The sequence below is a fragment of the Hoplias malabaricus genome, chromosome 16, assembly GCF_029633855.1.
Source record: "Hoplias malabaricus isolate fHopMal1 chromosome 16, fHopMal1.hap1, whole genome shotgun sequence".
Classification (NCBI taxonomy): domain Eukaryota; kingdom Metazoa; phylum Chordata; class Actinopteri; order Characiformes; family Erythrinidae; genus Hoplias; species Hoplias malabaricus.
The window spans coordinates 16,586,715-16,607,094 of NC_089815.1; the positions used below are offsets into that span (position 1 = coordinate 16,586,715).

The following is a 20,380-nucleotide window of genomic DNA, read 5'->3' on the forward strand; positions in this document are numbered from 1 at the left end:
CTACAAAATCACTCCAAGTGAAAGAAAAAAACAATACTTGTATATCTATTTTTTAATATATGTTTTCTTTCCTGCAACACTGAATACACTATATCATTCTAAACATTCTTTATTATGACTATCCTTATTATGATGAGTACCCATACTAAAATCTAAAAGTCTGCTTATAAAGCTGAACTAATGTGAAATCGAATGCTACCACTGGCTTTGAAACAAAAATACTACTTCATTTCACTAACCACAATGTTACAGTAAATCAGGTACCTCTTTATTTTCAACCACTTCACCATGTTTACTATATGAAGGTCTGTTATGAACATACTGCAACACTGGAGGAGAAAATATCAGTTACTCTACAGCTCCTTCTATTCTCTTTCAAGCTAAAAAGAAATTAAAGACTGAAGCTCAACTTTATAATTGAAAAGTACAAAGTCCTAATAAATAGGCAAATAACTAATAAGTAAGCCAAATATTCAACAATTTAGGCTTTCACACAGAGAGAACTACAGGGATTAAACAAAATTCAAAGAACAATGGCAACCTGCCAATCAGTAAAATAATGTTTCCACAAACGACCATAGCCTTGGTACAAGCCCCAAAAGCTGCACAGTGAGCACAAAGGGCTTGCCAGAAAGTGAGCAAAGTACCACTTTAATGTCATGTGCGAAAAGCGAGTCAAATACTAATTCAAATATTGCCAGTTTATAGTAATAGCTGAATAGACTAAGCATTTGCTCTGCCCTTTTTTATCAAAAGGGCAATTACTTTATGGAAAATAATTTATATTGGCACATAAACACCAAAAGCCTTTCATAAAAGTATTGAAATGATCTTCAGTATCACAGCACTAAACAGGCAATAATTTAAAATTAATAAAACAATTAATTAAATGTTATTTATTTATTTACATTTTTTATGTCATATATCCTATTATTCATAAAGACACTAATCTAACCTCAGACTTTAAAACTTCACGTTGTATTATACCTTGTTTATTTCAACTGTTTATCTGGATTTAGAAATGTCTGGATAGATTTTTTTCTTGCGTGAACTGTAGGAAACACATGTGTATGTGAGATACGTGCTGCCAAACATCTTAATGTGTAGGATTACAATATATGAATCTGAAATGAGGATGAATCAGAAATAAAATAGTACATGTCTTTAAATATAGGCATCGTGATTCATTTTGGAATTCAGCCCCCATTTTCTCTCAGGCACGGAAATCTTACTGTTTAGTTCTGGAATAAATCCAATGCATTTACTCTTATTTTTATGTCTTCATCCAACCTATAAGTATGAACAGTTAACTTCAATGGCAGATAAAGATATATATATATATATCCTGTCTCTTTTTTCAGGATAATTACAGAAGTAGTCTCTCTTGAAAAATATGTTTTTGTGTGGGTGTGTGAGTACACGTCTCACAAAGTATGCTGCTTTAATTGTGCATTCCAATTTTCTAAGAGCACTATAAATACAAACAACATCCACTTAGCAGAAATGATCTCTACAGCAAAACAAGTTCATCTTAAACGTTAACTTTTTTAGTGGAGACAGTGTCAGCTAAAGGTCTCTCATTACACCTCACCTCAAGCTGTCATTTAAAATACAAAACATAAAAAATATTAATAAAATATAGGTTCTGTATTGATCATTTCTAGCAGCATGCTGCAGACTGTTAATTATGAGGCCACAGAGCTCATGTCCCCATTTTTTTTTGCAAGTCTCCCCCTCAATGTCAACAGATTTCAGGAGAAAAAGTCGGCATATTGTTCTCTGCTGACGGAGGAGCAAGAAGCAGAAGCAGCCCAAATACAGTACACCATTTCTCTCTCTATCACAAACCTAAATATAATATAAGCTGCTGTGAGTATGTATATTTTTCTCCAAACTCCTTAGGTAAATCGAACCGATTCCCCGTCCTATGGCAGGGCCTCAATACAAAACAATAGTGCCTTGTGGCCCAGACAGACAGATGAGCTAAAAAGTTCACCTGTGAACACACAGGTTCCTCACAAAATGTATCTAACGAGCAGAATATACAAAGATATTCTAGGTAAAAAAATTTAAGCATTAGCAATATTTCAAGCAAATTTCATATTGAGTAAAGCATAGGAAAAGGGTTTTCTAAAATATACTAATTAAAACAGTTATAACTCAATTAATAAATTGAACATACATTTAAAAAAAACTGAAACATGTATGTATGAGCTATGCTAAAATAATATTCAGATAACAGGCTGAAAATAACAGGGATCGACAGCTACACCGCAAGTGTAAACTATACTCCTCAGAGAACCAGGTTGACGCAGTTACATGTTTCTGAAGTGAAATCGTTTAATGACTCTAAAATATACATTTTTAAAATCAGCAATAGCCTTTATGTGGTGAATAATTACAAGCATATTTTATATCAGTATATATTTAGGTGTAAGGTAGGCCTTAAAAATTTAGGAAATTACTAATCACAAAAGCCAGAATCCATTTTTGAATTAATCACTACATCGATAGATCAGAAAACAAAGAAAAGTTCCAATTAATCCAAGTAAGTTTTATAACTTTACTAGAAAAAATATTGAAATGTACAAACACAATATCACAATTTTTGTTCAGGGCCTACTTCACAGCCCCAAGAAAGGCCAGGTTTGAAACTGTACAAACATAAATTAGAAATACATGCAATAAACATTTCCTAATTTTGTGGTCTACGTTTTTTATCCTCATAAAAGTTGGAGAGAAAATTATTTTGAGAGCTATGGCCTATTCATGTTAATGGTCCACTATCCAGTTAAATCCATATAATGCAACTAAAAATTCCAGTTATGTCTTCAGTTTTAAAATCACCTCAGTGAGGCCTTTTTAAAAACAATAACCCTTTCCAGTTACTTCACTTCACCTCGCCTCGTTATCTGTTTTCAATGTTAAGTTATAAGGCGTTTATTTCTAAAAAGGGTTTACCTAAATCTTAAAAGCACTGAAATTATTTTGCCATAAGTGAATCTAGGCAGTTCCTCTCTCAATCTGATACATGGCACAAACTGGCCCTGACAGCTACACTTTCTGCCAGTGCAGGAATCCCCTCATAAAAAAAGCCTAAAACATCTGAGAAATATGGAAAAACGACAGCTTGGACTGAGAGCGATGTTAAAGACGCGGAGAGGAGTCCAGTCGAGGTAGTCTTTTTTTTGGGGCGATGTGAAAGTCTGCCTCTTCCTTTTGCCTTGGGGCTACTGTCTACTGCACATGGCAGAAGGAAAAGTTAGTTAAGTAACGTTAGCCGTGGGCAAAGCGTTAAACAGTGGACGCATTAGCCTACTTAAAGTAGACTGGCGCTAAAAACGCTGCACCTCAGAGACATGAGACCTCTCTCAAAGCGTAGAAAACTTCGTGACTTTTAAAGCCATGACACCATTTTGGGCGCCCGGTCCTCGCTCGCTACAACACACCGCAGCAAAGACCGAAACACGAAGCGAACACGAAGCGTGAAGCCGAAGCGGTGCGAGTGTGTTCGCGATAAGACGAAAAACTCCAGCGTAATCCCTAAGAAGACGAAAAGCTACAAAGTTGGAGGTGCTTTGCACGGGAAAGGGTGCTAGGCTATAAACGCGTTATTACAGCGATTCGGCACAAGACAGGCTTCTTCAGAGATTCACGAACTCACGTTTAAAAAAAAAAAAAAAAAAACAAGCCCAGGAGTGTGTGCACATGTGTGAAGGTGGGCGCCATCCGCCATGTGCTAACTTTGCTCTGTCACACCAGCAATGTTACTGCATAGAAAGTTTAGTCAGTGGAGTCTCAGCTTCTTTTGCCCCCCCTGTGCATGCAGTCCCACCCAGACAAATGCAACTAATAACACAGTAAAGCAAAGATTTCTTTTACTAAAGTCACTTACCTGTGTCAGGCATAGCGGAGAATACATATCTGTCGCCTTTTGTTGAGTTTGTAAAGTGTTGTGTATGTATGTGTGCGCGTGTGGATGACTGTAACGAATCAGCGTGTTTATGTCCGTGTGTGTGTCTGTGTGTGTGCGCAGGCTATATGTGTGTCCGCTTGCGAGTTGATTTGCCGTGTCCGGCAAAAGAAGAAGAAAAAGAAGAAGGGGGAAAAAGAGATAGACGGAGGGAGAGAGAGAGGGAGGGATAGGAAGAGAAAGATAGAAGGGGGGAATGAAATAAAAGCTGCTTCTTGCTTTCACATTTCCAAGTGTGCGGAGTGTGCAGCGCTTCGCGGCTCCATAGAGGTGAACTTCAACCCCGCCTCGAGTTACACTCGCTCACACACACACGCGCGCGCGCACACACTCACACACACGCTGTCCGGAGGAAAAAAACAAAACAAAACATGGAGCGAGTTCCGTTAAAGCGGCACCGCGAAAGTCCCTTCTTCACACGCGCTCCCAACTTTGAGCAAAGGCATGGTGAACTTGAGCCACACTCGCTCGCTCACTCCCAGCGAGGGAGAGAGAGGGGTTTGTTTTTTAAAAATGCCACGGCGGGGAAAGCAGCGGGTCGTTTCGGCTTGCGACTCATCACGTGCTTACAAAAAAAAGAGATTGTCAGAGCTTTTTGAAAACCCACAGTGAGCACCTCCTCCGCTTTGATTTAGAAAGAAAGCCACGCTTCAAGCGCCGCAGAAGGTTCGGCGAGGCGGACTGAGCACGCGTTCAGGGCGCACCATGCTAATAACAATAATAACACACTGCTAATAACACTTCAAAATGCTCCTGGAAACTGTGTCCTCAGAGCCCAGAGCAGCTGCGCGTTACTGCGAGAAAGAAAGCCGGCGGCCGGCACCTAATCCCGAGTCGTTACTTTCAACCTGAGAGTGAGAGTGGGAGTGAGAGAGAGAGAGAGAGAGAGAGAGAGAGAGAGCTGAAAGGTTGAAGTCCGTCCGTGCTTCGGTGCGGAGAGTAAACGCTGCGCTCCTCCGCGCCAAACTGGAGAGTGAAATACAGCGCCCTCAGCAGCGACACACACACACACACACACACACACACACGCACGCACACACACTCAGTGGTAGCAGCGTGTGGTAAATAAGTTGTTCCATACCTTTAAAACTAACGCAAAAACAACAGATTTTGGGAACGGCTCCGTATGACTCTATAAGATTAAGTTATATGTGTATTCCAAACCTCCAGCCTAAAGATTAAAGGCCTATACTAAAATACAGCCTACTACTCCACATAGGAACGTTATACAGTGTTAGTCACAACAAAAACGTACTGATCTACACATATGCCTCAGTTGAGTGCCAGTGTAGTACCAACTATATTATTAATATCACTAGACTCTTAAAAATAATGGTGCTACAAGGGACCTTTAGTAAAGAAACTGGTTCTATATAGAACCTTGAACACGTGAAGAACAGGTCAGAAGAACCATCATTTTTAAATGTGTGCTTTAACCCTTTTATGGCTGCTGACTCACAGTAGTAACAGTGAGGTATTAGGTTGGAGTATGGATCTTTCTGGAACAAGAGTGAGAAACAGAGCTAATGTTGTGTTATACTGGTGCACATGCCTGAATGTGTCAGAAAATATAAAGAAAAGTCTCAATAATATAGCACGTTGCATTGTTTACATCATGAGCAGTCTTGTTACACTGTGCTGAGAAAGGTCCTCAAGAGTTCCCTCTTGTTAAGAGCTCTTTATTGTTGGAGATTTGGATTATATTTTAAAGTGTATCCCATTCTTGTGATTTCATTTACACTGACATAGCCAGGATTTTCAACATCCCTTTCCAAATAAATTACAGAAGCTGTCTAATTTATCTTAATGAACTCTTAACCAAGTTGTGATGCTACAGTTTTGACTAAGAATACCAAGCACGGCTTTACACTGACTGTTACAAAGAAAACAGCTTTAGTCCCTGTTATACAATTTCAGGTGAAGCATTTGGCGATCTGCCCCGAGTTCTACAGGATTACCTCTAAGTCAACATTGCGCCCCCTAGCGACTCGACACCACACCACCCAATCCTCCTCTCGGTCCTTATCACTGCCCACAGACCGCACTCACAGTTTAAAGATAAGTGAAAGCCAATGAAATAGCGCTGCAAAAAACTATGGTGTGACAGATAAACACCGCATAAAACCTGTCGGTTAGGTTCGTATGTGTTAATTTTTTTTTTATTAACGTGAAACTTAAGAGACGTAAACTTAATAATAATAATAATAATAATAGCCACAGCAGCAGTTAACAGCATTGCTGTCCTTTGGTTTTACACTTTGTTGAAGTTCTTTGAACTGAAACTGTGCACTTGTCATGCTGTTGTGTAAAAGTAAAGGCACCCTCATCCTAACTTGCTGCACGTGCGCGTTCGGACGTGTCCTTTTTTTTCTAAAGCAAAAAATTAACTCTGATTGGTCAACTGTCCGGAAGGCAGCGCTCTCTGATCTTTGCTATTGGACGACTTTTACGTCAGAAAAATAAAATAAATAAACCAATCCCAGGGTCGTATTTCACAGCTACTATCCCACTCACAACGGCGCGGTCACGTTTGTCGCGCGATATTCAGCCTGTTGTAGGCTTTAACTTCAAATGTTGTGAGAAGTGATTATTCATTTATTTCTTTAAAACACTGAGCCTCGGATAAGCGGTCGGGTATCGCATAGAAACTGTCCATTTCAAGCACACTGGTCACGTACCCCTTCACATGGCTAGAGGAATCAATACCACTACTACTACAACTACTAATACAAATAACAACAACAGCAGTATTAAATAGGCAAGGTGAAGGTGTACGAGCATTTCCACGTACCACTGCTACGTGCACGTTAGAAACTTTCAGACGGCGAGGCTGAGACTGTTCAGATTTCGCCTGCCTTTTGACATCAGGAGCAAAAGTGAAGTGCTGAAACTTACTGCAGATGTTAGGCTGTACATTTCAGACAGACGTGGGAAATTACAGCGATGGAGAAGGAGAATGACAGCGGTCTGTTCTGGCCGTTCCCCGAGAGTCCCCTACACGCCTTTCCCCCTCAGTCCTGGCGAGCTGACAGCGATCCAGGCTCAAGAACGCGTGAAAAGCTCTTCGTCTTCGGCATGGCTGTGGTGAGGGCGACTTGCTCGAGAAGTTGCGATCGATTCAGCGACGCGTTTCCCGTTTATTTCCCCGATCGCTGCGATGTCTGGCCACTTGTCCTTCTTCATAGCGGAGCAGGAGTGACGCCCCGTCCCCATCAGAGCTCCGAAATGCTCTGCCCTCCTCGGAGGAGCCGATAGCACAGAGCTGCAGCGCGGCACAAGCGCCGGAGCAGCCTCGGAGCCTGCTGTTATTTCCACTTCAGTCGAAGTAGCTGCAACCCTGTCCAATGTCAAATTCCCTTCTGTACTCCAAGCGAGACAAAGTTTTCGGAGGCACCGGCAAAACTTGACCCGGCTTCGCTTTCTTTTAACGGAGCATTGTCGGTAAAAACCGAACGAGCAGGACAGCAGACGACCGACAGACCAGTCAATCAAAAGTTAAATTACAGCCCAAGAACTTCAAAATATACTAATATCACCCCAAACCCGCCCCAGATATAAGCTAAGAATAGCTGTTAATAATGCGGAAGGTGGGCTTTGCATATGCTTCCTTTAATATGAACCATAAATGACAGTAATGTGCGTTTCAGAACATGATTCTATTACGTTTAGGTTTCTATGTCAACAAGAGACTGCAAACTGTTTTTTTAAAGACTGATTTAAGGAACTACGTCAACAATCTGGACCTTTTGCTCTGTTTTTCAAGAGGCCTCTATTAGATCTCGTATGAACTCTACAAGAAGTTCAGCAGAAGTTGTTCATGAGACAGAGCTTCAAAGCCAGAAGTGCGCTTGCATTATTTTAATAGTCGTACCTCGCCAACTATATCTTCACATGTAAATACATCTCTCGGAAATGAGATTGCGGCAAGACATTATATACAAAAGTCGATTGTAATTATAAACTTGATATATGCAAATTAGTTATCAATCGATATTCTACAATCTATACGATGAACCAGAGGCCCTTGAAAGTGCATTATGTATATTTCAGCGTATCTCGGGGTTTTAATTCTAATGGTGTGGGGCCTCCTCAAAAGCAGCAGAGAACAGGCCTACTTAAGCCCAAATCAGATTAGCATTCAACTCGTCTCTGTCACAGCAGACACTGCGGCCTTTGCCAGCTGAACTGAAGGCCCATTGTTGAGCGTCTAGTCTACTTTATTTGGATTTTAGCAACCGTGAGGTTTTCTCCATCCATTTCGCTTCGTTTCAGCACTGGTGGACTGAACAGCGCCCAGTGAGGGTCACATGTCCGGGTGAGGGCATGGCAAAGAGCAAACATACGGGTTGATTTGGTGAAGTAGAAGCAAAGATGGTGCCTGAAAAGCTAGAGTGTTTTATTGGGCAGGTGGTTCCACAGTGAGCGAATGAGAGGCCAGGATGGTCAACATCACGACATCACAACTTTGTATATATATATATATATATATATATATATATATATATATATATATATATATATATATATATATACATACACACACACACACACACACATATATATAAGTATAACAAGGAATGTGAATCACTGATCTTCAAAACCATTAACATTTTTTTACGTGTTTAACAAGTTAACGTGTTAAAAGTTTTAACGTGTGAGTTTTAACATGAGATTTAACGCTTCAAAAGGAACCAACCACAAATACGCACCACTCTGGACACTGCTCAATACTGATATTAAAGGGAAATGTGTTTGTTTAAAATCGCATTAACAGAAATCATGTGTTTATTTCATGTCTGGAATTTTTTAAAAAGCTGAGGCTGTGATGTGTGTGTGTATGTGTGTGTGTGTGTGTGTGAGTGTGTGTATGCGCGCGCGTGCCTCATCCTTGTGGACATGTTTCTGCCAAGTTCTGCGAGAAGATATTAAAGGCCAAGGCGACTGTGCCAAAGGCTTTTGGAGGCAGAGGGGACAGAGAGGCAGGGCGAAGCACAAGGCTGCGAAGTGTGCAGACGGGCAGAGGAAGCCACACTGCCCCAGAAACACAGTTTAAACATCAGCGTTTGGTTCTGGGGTGCTTGCTCTCTTTCGTGTGCGTGCGCGCGCTGGGATTAAAGCAGGCGCGCCAGGCGTGGAAGAAACTTCGATGGAGTTTCCTCCATCTTCAGGGGGATGAAGGTAAGTGCAGGGTGAAGAGCGAACAGCGCGCTGCAGCAGCAGCGACTCAACGCTGCCTTCTGCAGGAGCGGAAACAAGCGAAGACGTTTTGAAGGGTTTGGGGTTTAGTTGGGAACACGTGTTCGCCTTAGTGACGTGTGAACAGACGTATGCAAACTACACGACATGCGGGCTGGATAGTTTTTTTTTTAAGTGAAAATGAGTTCAGATATCAGCTACAGTTTTACTGCACCCTTTCTGTCGATAAATCCATCAAACACATGTGCAATGTGCAACTTCTGTGTATAACGTTAACGTTTAATTGAAGAACGTTACATAGAAGAAAACTGTTCAACTGCTTTCAAACACGCATTTCTCAGAAAACTCCATTCACTTAAATAATCAACAGCAGCTGCAGAAAAAAAATATTTGACGTCTGTGCGCGCGCCTGTGTGTGAGAGCAAAGGGAGAAAAGCAGAGAGAAAGAACATGAAGCAGAATTATGTCAAATTGGTTATTAGAAGGGGAAATAAGCGCCAGTGAGAAACTTCTGGAAAAATGTTTGTGGCGGCTGCAGTGTAGTAGCTGGTACCTGGTTTGGTTCGTACAAGCAATGTCTGTGTCTTAACGCGAATGGGAATGAAGTTCTGCAGGTTGTTAATCGACCGGTTTTCTCTAGCATTAGTTCATCGTCATAAACTATACACTTGGTGAGTGTTTGTCGCAAATTGTGCGTTTGAAGCCCATTAAACTCACTGACATTTCCCAAGTTAGTCCCATAAAGAGATATGATTATATTCTCCCCGTAAAACGATCACAAACGATCGTCAAAAACGAGCCAACATACCAGAATTCAGTGTTAATTCACAGACTATATTGTAGACTATATTTTAATGGTGGTTGTTCTTGAAACGGGGTGTAGAGTCTGTATAAAAAGGTGAAAATGCATCAAATTTTAGGAGACACTGAATGTGGGCTTGTCTGTGGTTCTGTGTAATGAGGTCAACTTTCATGAAATACCTCAGCAAAATTAAACCTTCCTTAAGTGGCGTGGAACAGAGGAAGAGACGGAAAGAGAAAGAGAGAGAGCAGAGTGATATATAAATAAATAGTCATATTAAAACAAAGGAAAACGTACCAATCTGCTTTAGACTTCAGTAAAACAAAACAAAAAACAAACAAACAAACAAAAAAACCTAAAAGCTCTGTTCAGTTTTTGGAAAATAAAAATAACATTTATATTAAATGATACAAAAATGTAAAAACTATGTTCAAAGTATAATATATTAAACATCAACAAACACGAGTAAAGAGATTTATTATTATTATTATTATATCACCGATGGTGTTCTTATTATTCCTGAAATGAAATTAGTGATTAAGCTGCCTTTCTCGTATGAACAAAAAAACCCATTTCTCACGAACGTTAATTAATGCTGTGCCATAGTCCGCTTGTGCTCGATCAAACAGACCAAGACTCCATCTACAGGCCTTCTTTTGCTATTACAACGAATAAAAACGTTCTTCACAAATCCGCACATTAAATTTACCTTCAACTGGTGGTGATAAATATTACGAAAAATAACATGAATAATGTTTGGATGTGTGTGTGTGTATAATATATATATATATATAGTTCATTTATTTGGTTGGTGTTATTTTGTGCCTTTGTGTGTGTGTGTGTGTGTGTGTGTGTGTGTGTGTGTGTGTGTGTGTGTTAAGATTTTACTGACAAACTGCTTAATGCAAATTCTGTTTTTGCAGAGATGGGAACGGCATCTTATTATATATATTTAAAAAAACACAACTGAACAGTTGTTAACGACATTATACATTTTTCCCTACAATTTTCAACCAGATCTTCCTTACCACAGCTCACAACAAAATAAATAGCAAAATATAGTAAAAGATGTCGAAATATTCTCATGTTTTTCATTCATTGGGATATTCTATTAGTCAGTTTGTTTTCAATTATATTTCCCAGAATCATGCCTCCATCACTGTGATCTTATGTGCACTGTAAGTGCTCTAACTCGACCATGTACAATATATTGTAAATATTATCAAACACCCCCTTAAAAATTTTGTTTGATTACCCGAACAACAAATAGATGCATGCATTCTTAAAAGCACACACACAAATGTAAAAATGAGACTATTTTTCAATTTTGTATGAATTATTAATAACAAAATAAGAATTATGACGGTATTACAACTGTGCAGTTATAAAGATGTTCATTACAAATATTTATGAGTGTGTCCTGTTCACATTTTTTAATAGACTTTCTTTGTGTTCATCTGTTAAAATTGTATTGTTTACTAACACTGCATTTTAATTTTCTTAATTTAAGGTAAGAATGTGAAATATTTTTTCATTTAAACCAGAGGCTGTTGTACTGCATTGTTCTTCGTTCAAGAATAACCATTTTACCTTTGTATAATTTTCATCATATATAGGTTCTTGCAACTTAACATTAAGTTTAATTCTGCTGTAGATTTCTACCACCCTTATTCATCAATGCAGAGAAAATAAAATTTAATGTTCATCAAAATTAACTATTCTTACTGTGTTTTTTGTTTGTTTTGTCCTGTGTTGAAGCACCTCTGCTTTAAACATGTATTTATACAATAAATCACAAAGACTTTGCCATATTATATGATTTAATATGTTGCATGAGATATTTCAAATATACTGAATGCAGCAGGATCTGTGATTGGTTTCATGCCTCTGCTACAGTGAGGGAGAAGCAAAGAGGACTATCTCATATTGCCCCTGGTCTACATTCCCCACCAAACCACAAGAGGGTGATCTTTTAATACAGAAACCCCACTGGCGCCCTCATCAGCGCGGACATGTTCTTTTTGAGAAGCCTTCAAAGGAGTGATATCAGTCCGTCAGTGATAAGATTATATGCAGCATGTCATTATTAATACGTTATTGCATCCATGCTCCCTAACCGTGCAACCTCCTTCCTCTCAACAACATGTCTGTTCTAGTCTTTATTTACAACTAAAATGAAAACATACCTTAATAAAGTGCACATCACTCACATTACAACTGACTAATCAAACTTACTTTATTTTAAGATTCCTGTGGACATTCTTATCTCTTTTAACTCTTTAAAGGTTTGTGGTGTGTGTGCGCTGTAGTGGAGTGTTCTGGGTTTAAATTAGTACAGAAACTAAGTGTCTAATAAAAACAATTGTTACATATTATGAAAGATTAAAATTAGTCACTATTGTTGTTATAAATATATTTGTACATATGGTTTTTGTGATTTTATCATGTATATAAATAGAAATGGTTATTAATAAATGTATTTACAGTGTACATGTAGTAAGATAAGCAAAACCACATTTTGAATATTAAAAAAAGAAAAATGTATGTAAACATACTGGGAAAACTTTAGTACATGCATAGCATATAAAACTAAGTTGTATATTACATTACAAAAACAGGAACATGAAGTGCATGAGACCAGTAAATGCATACGGCCTTTCAGTGGTCCTCCATGTGGCTCCCGGCCCACTCGAAATGTAAATACTGCTTAGTCTGAAGTTGCCATGCTGCAGATCATACCACACACACACACACACACACACACACCTGCATGCAGGCTATGGAGGGCAGTGTATGTGTGTGTGTGTGTGTGTGTGTGTGTGTGGTGGTGGAGTGGAGGGGTGGTAGGGCAGGGAGAGGATAGAGGGGAATTGTGTGGAGCCAGTGAAACTGGCATGCAGTTGTGCTTAAGCAGCCTGGGGGTAATAACATTATCCAGCTCCAGAGCAGCTTGCCTCCGAGGCCTCGCAGAGCCAGGCCTTATGAATAAACAAAAAGCAACGGGCCAGAGGATCCCCTTACTGCTGCTCAATTGTGCTTCGAGAACATACCGCAGCTTAAAAACACTCTTTGGGTACGTCAGCTGCACTCAGCAAGGGGCAGATAAAGCAGTATAAAAAAATTCTGACCCTATCCACAAATACAGTGAAATTACGAGACAAATCTGGTTAACGCAGAAAGTACTAGGCTGGATCCAAATGTATCGTCACTGTCCAATGACAAACAGGTATCTTTAAAACATCAACTTTACATAAGAAGGAAAAAAAACTTCCTTAACTTTCAATGGAAGTCAGTACAAAATTAAAATGATTTTATTCATATTTCATCATTCTGGAGCATTGTAATTTTCACCCAATGTGAAGGACAGCTGCTGTGTTCAAATGATGTGGTAAAATAAAAATGGAGATATATATTTTTCATTGGACAGCGATTATATATAACACACTGCATTTAATTTAGATTTTTTCTCTCTCCCTCTGTTGTGGGTGTTGGTATTGCTTGGCCCCGTTACCCAGCAGTCTGGGGTGGTGGTTTGGAAGCGGTGGGCTCCACCTGGTGCCACTGAGATGCCAACACTGGAACAAAGCCAGGACTGGGCTGAGCACACATGCACACACACACACACACTCTCTCTCTCACACACACACAGACAGACAGACACACATAAGAGATCTGAGTCAGCCCTGTACAGCACCAAGCCTGCTCTCATTCATAAACACAGACATGCAGCTCACTGCTCATGCTAACAGGCTAATGAACTGCTAATATTCACTGATCTTGTGACGTTGTTTTGAACGATCAAATACATTACTATTTATTGAGGAAATATTTTTTGAAGCCTTTCACACAAACATTTAGAACTTTCACTGCAGGATGCAGATGCCTGTATATAATTCTCACTATTTATTCTAAGTACCGTACTAATATTTTGTTCTGACTGAACTCAATATAGGACTCACAGGCCAGAAAACAAAACACAACAGAACATGACAATAGCCTGAACTAATACATTCAACTACAGCATTTACCAAGTCCTCTAGAACAGAAAGAGATCAATCATTAAAGGAAATTAATTTGATCATTTTTTATGTTATATATAATCTATATGTTATAATCTGAACTTTGACAGATGCCCACAGCTTGTCAGCAGATAATTCCCTTTCTGCCTTTGCAACAGAGAGGCTGTTTCATGTTCTTCAAACTCAAACTATTAGGTTTGAACTGTAATTAACTCATCTGTCTGATGGCCCTTGTAGAGACTGTGAAATAGTTCCACATACACAGTTGTCAGTTTATTGGCTACGGCTCTTACCATTTGAACACATCTGTGCTGAGTGGTGCACTTGAGTGAAGAAAATGAACACTCGGCAAGTTACTGTTTCACAATTTCTATATTAGTTTTAAGTGTTTTAAGTATTGTTAATATGAAATATTAAATTCTATATTATATTTTAAGGCCTATTTTCCATTTTGAGTCATTCTTCTACAAAAACTGAAACTGCCATTTTTATCCATTCTTTCTTTGTCTTTTTGTGTCTGGAGTTGTAGTGCATCCCTAATATTTCATTAGTGGCTATTTGTGGAAATCAGTTAGGTTTCTTCTCTGCTCTGCTCTGCCAGTTAACACTGAGACTACACAGACGATCACAGTAACCTGCAAAATAAAACACTAATATTAATAGGCTGCACCTTAATTGCCAGTATCCAAAGGCCTCAGTCTAGATTAAACCTGCCTACATACAGACAATCTCGACCGTTTTTCTGGTATGTAAACAAGCTACTGACTGATTTACGAATAGTGGAGTTCTTAATGGCCATAAAGACCAGAACCCTGGAATCCGGTGCTGAGAGGAAACTTGGTAACACTAAAGAAGAAAACACTAAAAATGAGCGAAACCAGCCAGATGGGCTTTAAGGACATCATGAGGAGAGAGGAAACACAGTAGTATGGAATGTAAAGTGCACAATGATTACAGTCTGCCGCACAAGTGTATACTAAAGGCTACATTTCACAATTGTGTTATATGAAGAAAACCACAATATGGGTGAAACACACTGTACTTCAAGCATAATTATGTCTGTTATATAATGACATGTTTTGTGAGTGTGTGAGTGTGTGTGTGAGTGTGTGTGTGTGTTATTTTTCTCTCTCCCTCTCATATCCAGCACAGTAGCTTTCACACATCAATTTCAGGAAAAGTCTTCAGCAGACTGCCCACACATACACAATGTTCGGTAGACCCAAGAACTCTGGAAGAGTCCAAAATCTTTTTCTTAAAAACAAGCCTCCAGGCAAGTATGGGCCATATGCAAGCTGTTGGAATAGCAAGGCATATGCTGGGTATATCTAACACATTTTCACCCTCCCCCTCATTCCTTCTGTTTGTGCACACAGGCAAAGAGCAGCGCAGAACGCCAGGAGCACGCCAGACCGCATGTTCTCTGTCTATTACATATGTACATTCATTCAGTGCAGATATATGCCCAAAAAAAAAAAAGCGTCCAGATACGGACTTGCTGTGTGCAGAGCGCTGGTTAGGCCCATTGAGAGCACCACAGCAAGAATACAATAGTAGAAACACACACGCACACACACACACACACACAAATGCACAGTCGTACACACATAAACAGATGTACCGCACAGTCCCCCGCCCTCCAACAGTTTGAAAAACACTAGGAGACACCTGACAGCTGTTCATGACTGGGGAAAAAGAGGGGGAAAAATTGCAGCTTGGAGCACACAGCTGGATGTGGAAAACTGCTCCCTCTCCTATTTTACCAGCGCGTACACACACACACGCACGCACGCGAACACACGCACACACTTTCCTAAAACCCTTCCACAGCAGCATGTAGGAACTGACAGGTGACTGGGATGACAATTAACTAAAAGTAAAATCCCAGGCGCATTCCACTAATTACACCGTTTCATTGTGGAATGAAAACCCTTTAGCAACTGTAATATGACTAGACTCCTCTGAGCGCAGCTGGGCAGGATTACAGGGAAAGTAAAACTAAGAGAAAATCCAAGTCTTAGAAGCCTATAAATGCAGAGATATATTTACCACATTATGAAACTTCTCTGTCAAAATATTTTACAAATAACTGAAGCTAGGTTCTCAAAATTCACAGAAGCAGTATTAAAATCATTGTCATATTCATTTTTTTAAAATACACATATAAATATGGTACCATTGTAATCGAAATACTTAGAGTAATTACAATCTAAGGCCTTTTTAATTATCATTATTATTATCAATAGTATTATTATTATCCGTAATAACAAAATATACATACTGTGGTCAGTTCTAGGGCGGCACGGTGGTGCAGCAGGTAGTGTCGCAGTCACACAGCTCCAGGGACCTGGAGGTTGTGGGTTCGATTCCCGCTCCGGGTGACTGTCTGTGAGGTGCGTTCTCCCCGTGTCCGTGTGGGTTTCCTCCAGGTGCTCTGGTTTCCTCCCACAGTCCAAAAACACACGTTGGTAGGTAGATTAGCAACTCCAAAGTGTCCGTAGGTGTGAATGAATTTGTGTGTGTCTGTGTTGCCCTGTGAAGGACTGGCGCCCCCTCCAGGGTGTTTTCCCGCCTTGCGCCCAATGATTCCAGGTAGGCTCTGGACCCACCGTGACCCTGAATTGGATAAGCGGTTACAGATAATGAATGAATGAATGGTCAGTTCTACCTCTGCAGCACCCATCTGGTTCACATCTCTTCACAATATACAATAGGTCTGCAGCTGTTATCTAATCAAAGTATGAAGAAGACCTCTTAAAAAGAAATATGCAAATGTAGCTATAAAATCATCATCTAAAAAAAAGAAGTTCAAATCTCAAGGGCTACATCAGGCAAATGTTTCAGGGCGAAGATGTTCAACTGACACAAAAAGGTAGTACCACTGGTTTAAAAACGGTTCCACCCATGGATTCGCAGTCCCATGCTTTATGACGCCATGTCATAAATGATGTTGGTGTTTTCCTTTTTTTCCCCCCACACCTGACCCTGGCCAAAAGAGCCTGTAAATTAGTGATTGATTTGAACCATGTGTCACACATGAGTCAAAGCTCAAAAATGTGTGATGTTTGGAACCCCTAGCTTAATCAATAATGTTGACGTTACTAACATTCATTCATTATCTGTAACCGCTTTTCCAATTCAGGGTTGCGGTGGGTCCGGAGCCCACCTGGATTCATTGGCCACAAGGCAGGAACACACCCTGCAGGGTGTGCCGGTCCTTCACAGGGTGACACACATTCACACCTATGGACACTTTTTTGAGCCTCCACTCCACCTACCAATGTGTGTTTTTGGTCCGTGGGAGGAAACCCACACAGACACAGGGAGAACACAACAAACTCTTCACAGACAGTCACCCGGAGCGAGACTTGAAACCACAACCTCCAGGTCCTTGGTGCTGTGTAACTGTGACACTACATAGTGGAGACTAAAATAATCCTTGCAAATTCTATCATGCTAATTGGTGGCTACTAGCTTCCATTCATCGTTAGCAACATTAGCATGTATGGCTAAATTATTCCTTCAAGAACTCATACCCAAAGCTGAAATCTATCTCAGTATGCAGTGAATACTGCTGCGCAATATACCCTCGATAAAACCTCACAACTAACAGCTTAAATCAGTTCTGTCAGCCCAAATCGAGCATGCTGCCCTTCCTTTCTGATAAGACGCACAAAAACAGAGTAATGTTTGATTCACCGTCAATGTATTTTGAACATTTTTTTAAGAGAGCATCATGCTGTTGTTGTGTAGTGTGTGTGATCATTAGGCTTTCAAGTGCCTGATCACCAGGGCCTGGCAGTGCCAACCCTATTGTGGCCCAGTGTGGCAGGCGGAGCGGGGCAGGCTGTTTGAGGCGGCTCTCCCATGGTGTGACTAACTCGTGCAGACAGTGCCAGAGGAGGAGAGGGCTCCGGCCTGCCAGGGGAGCCGCCACACACTGCCTCCACTCAACGAAGCCTTTGTTGTGGCCTCACTATCTTCTCAAAACATGCGCTTCTGTCAAACCCGAAACTGACAAAATCCACCCCCCCTCCCAAAAAAAAAAAAAAAAAAATTTCCAATCCTCTTTCAGCAGCCGTGTGTGTGATTTAATGTCTTCATTTTGCCTGAAACTGTCTACCTTTTTATTTACTCGAGGGGAAAGAAAAGAGTTTAATTCTAATGCTTGTGTGTACTTCACTTTGATGTGCTTGGTGATAAATGAAAAGCGATATAAAAGAGTTTTTGTTGGTCAACTTTTAAACTTCTCATAGTGTTTCAATGTAAGCAATTACAAAACAAGTACACATTTTCCTTCAAGATAAGGTGTATGATATACAAAACCTCATGGAATTAAATTCCTGTCTGAAGCCGAAGAAAATTACATGGAAATACGATTAAATAATCAAATATCCAAGCAAATTAAATGCTTCATTTTGAATGAAAACATAATAGAGGCTCCACAAAATGCAAAAGTATTATATCAGGTTAAAAAAAATTAAATACATATCTATAAATGTCCCTTGCCCCAACATCAATCATTAGACATTTGTTTGGTCATTTAAATAGTTTCTTTGTATGTAAATAACAGAGCAGGCGTTTCTGCATTGGTGTAATGTCGCCCTCCAATGGAGAATAGCAGGAACTACATCAAATCTGAAGTTAATATGAAAAGTCCTTAAAATCTGACTTCAGCGTTGTATAAAAATTTGTAACCAGATCTGAACTATACACAGGCATCCTATATTATCAAAAACAAGCCAGTTTTAACTAACATTTCAACAATATATTACTGAAAATAAAATCCAGACTTCTGTATTTCAGAAATAACGTAGCAACTTGAAGAGTTTCAGCTATAACAAAGCTTACTACCAAGAGTGACAGTACACTTTCTTTTCCTCTCTTCTCGCACTGTGACCCTGACAAGTCTTTCCTGAGCATCCCATCCTTCCTGACCACTCTCTCAGCAGAGGGTCATGAAAGGGTCGCTTGGCTTACAGTATAAACCCCGCAGATTCGGCTTGTGTGGAAATTGATTTTGAAAGAAGCAGCACTCAGCACAGAAAACAGATGTGCTCAAAGCCTGCGAGGAATCTTAACAGTATAATCAGCTACAATACTTTAGCTTGTATAGCTTCTTATACCATCTGGCACTTAAGATGCATGAGACAAATACACAAAGTAAAGTTCATGAGGTTTTTAGGAGTAATGAACGAGGAAATTATTTTCATTAATTAATCACATTTTAGACGAGGTACCTTCATTAACTACCATTATTTGATCCTGCAAAACCATGCATCCGATATACAGAGTAAGAAGCAGTACTGAACCCTCTGTAGAGCAGCAGTGATGTGGTGGGAGGAAAATGAATGGGGAGTTCTGGAGCACCTGCCAGAAGAGGTGAGTGATGAACATGGCAGGGGCAGAACCTACACCAGCTTCAGGTGGAGATGAAGGATGCAGGGGGGGGGGGGAGAACTGGGACACAGTGACAACATTACAGCAAACTTGGCCCAATGTCCTTTTGCTCCCGCAGCTCTAAAATAACATTCAATACAGGGTGTTAGAATACATTCAGCTTCTGATATGGTTCACTTCACTGTAGTGTACTGTACTGTAATTTGATATTCTCACACTATTATGGACGATATATCTGTGGAATATAAAGGATACAAAACTTTCATGCTGTTGAACCACCTACTACAGACTCGAGGAACCAAACAGTCTGAGGCTGGGTTAGGTTTTGTGAGGGTGATGGATGACACCAAACAACATGACATGATTTGAATGAACGGTTGGGCAAGAAAAATCCAAATTCATACATTTTTTGACTTACACCACATATATATTCAATAAACCAAGATATACTTTATGTCCAAATACGTCCTATTATTTTTTGTGCTGGAGGTATGATGCTAAGATTGCTAATAAACAAAGTGAACAACCGTATCAGTCTTTTCCATAAAAGCTTTCCTACAATTTCTCTCAACCAGCTCAAGCCACATCCAGGTTTCCATTAAAGGTGACGTGTTCAATTTTTCAGAGGATGTTTCCTCACCATTTGCTAGCTCTCCGGTGAGTCTGCACATTGGAAACAGCTCTGGTGCTTGTATATGAGTCCTAGCTCAGTAAATGGGGGAAAACTAAAAACCTCGTTCAGAAATGGCTCATGCTTTTTCTCTGTGCATCACTGGCTGAGCCACAAAAAAGGTCAGTGAAGAGACCACAGAAATTGAAAAGCATGAAAAAATGGCGATGCTCTAATGCTGCTTCATAGATGAGTAATATTGACATGCTCTTGCTGTTACAAATTGCTTAAGGTGGAATTGACTCCAAATTCAATAGGCCGCTGACTGTATAAAATTAAGCACACACTGAAGCTACAGAACCAAACAGCTCGAGTTACAC

At 40.0% G+C, this 20,380-nt stretch overlaps 1 protein-coding gene across 3 annotated transcripts in view; it reads right to left on the reverse strand.

Annotated features, from left to right (window-relative positions):
* Nucleotides 1–20,380, reverse strand: part of nfia (nuclear factor I/A) — a 179,356-nt gene that overhangs the window by 133,834 nt on the left and 25,142 nt on the right. For 2 of the 3 annotated variants that reach the window (XM_066647147.1, XM_066647149.1), the window contains exon 1: nt 3,896–4,199. The exons of the other annotated variant lie outside the window; for it this stretch is intronic. In XM_066647147.1, coding sequence (XP_066503244.1) covers nt 3,896–3,922 — 27 coding nt within the window. In that variant the 5' untranslated portion in view covers nt 3,923–4,199. Of the gene's footprint in view, nt 1–3,895; nt 4,200–20,380 lie in introns of those variants that run through there. 3 annotated transcript variants of the gene reach the window in all.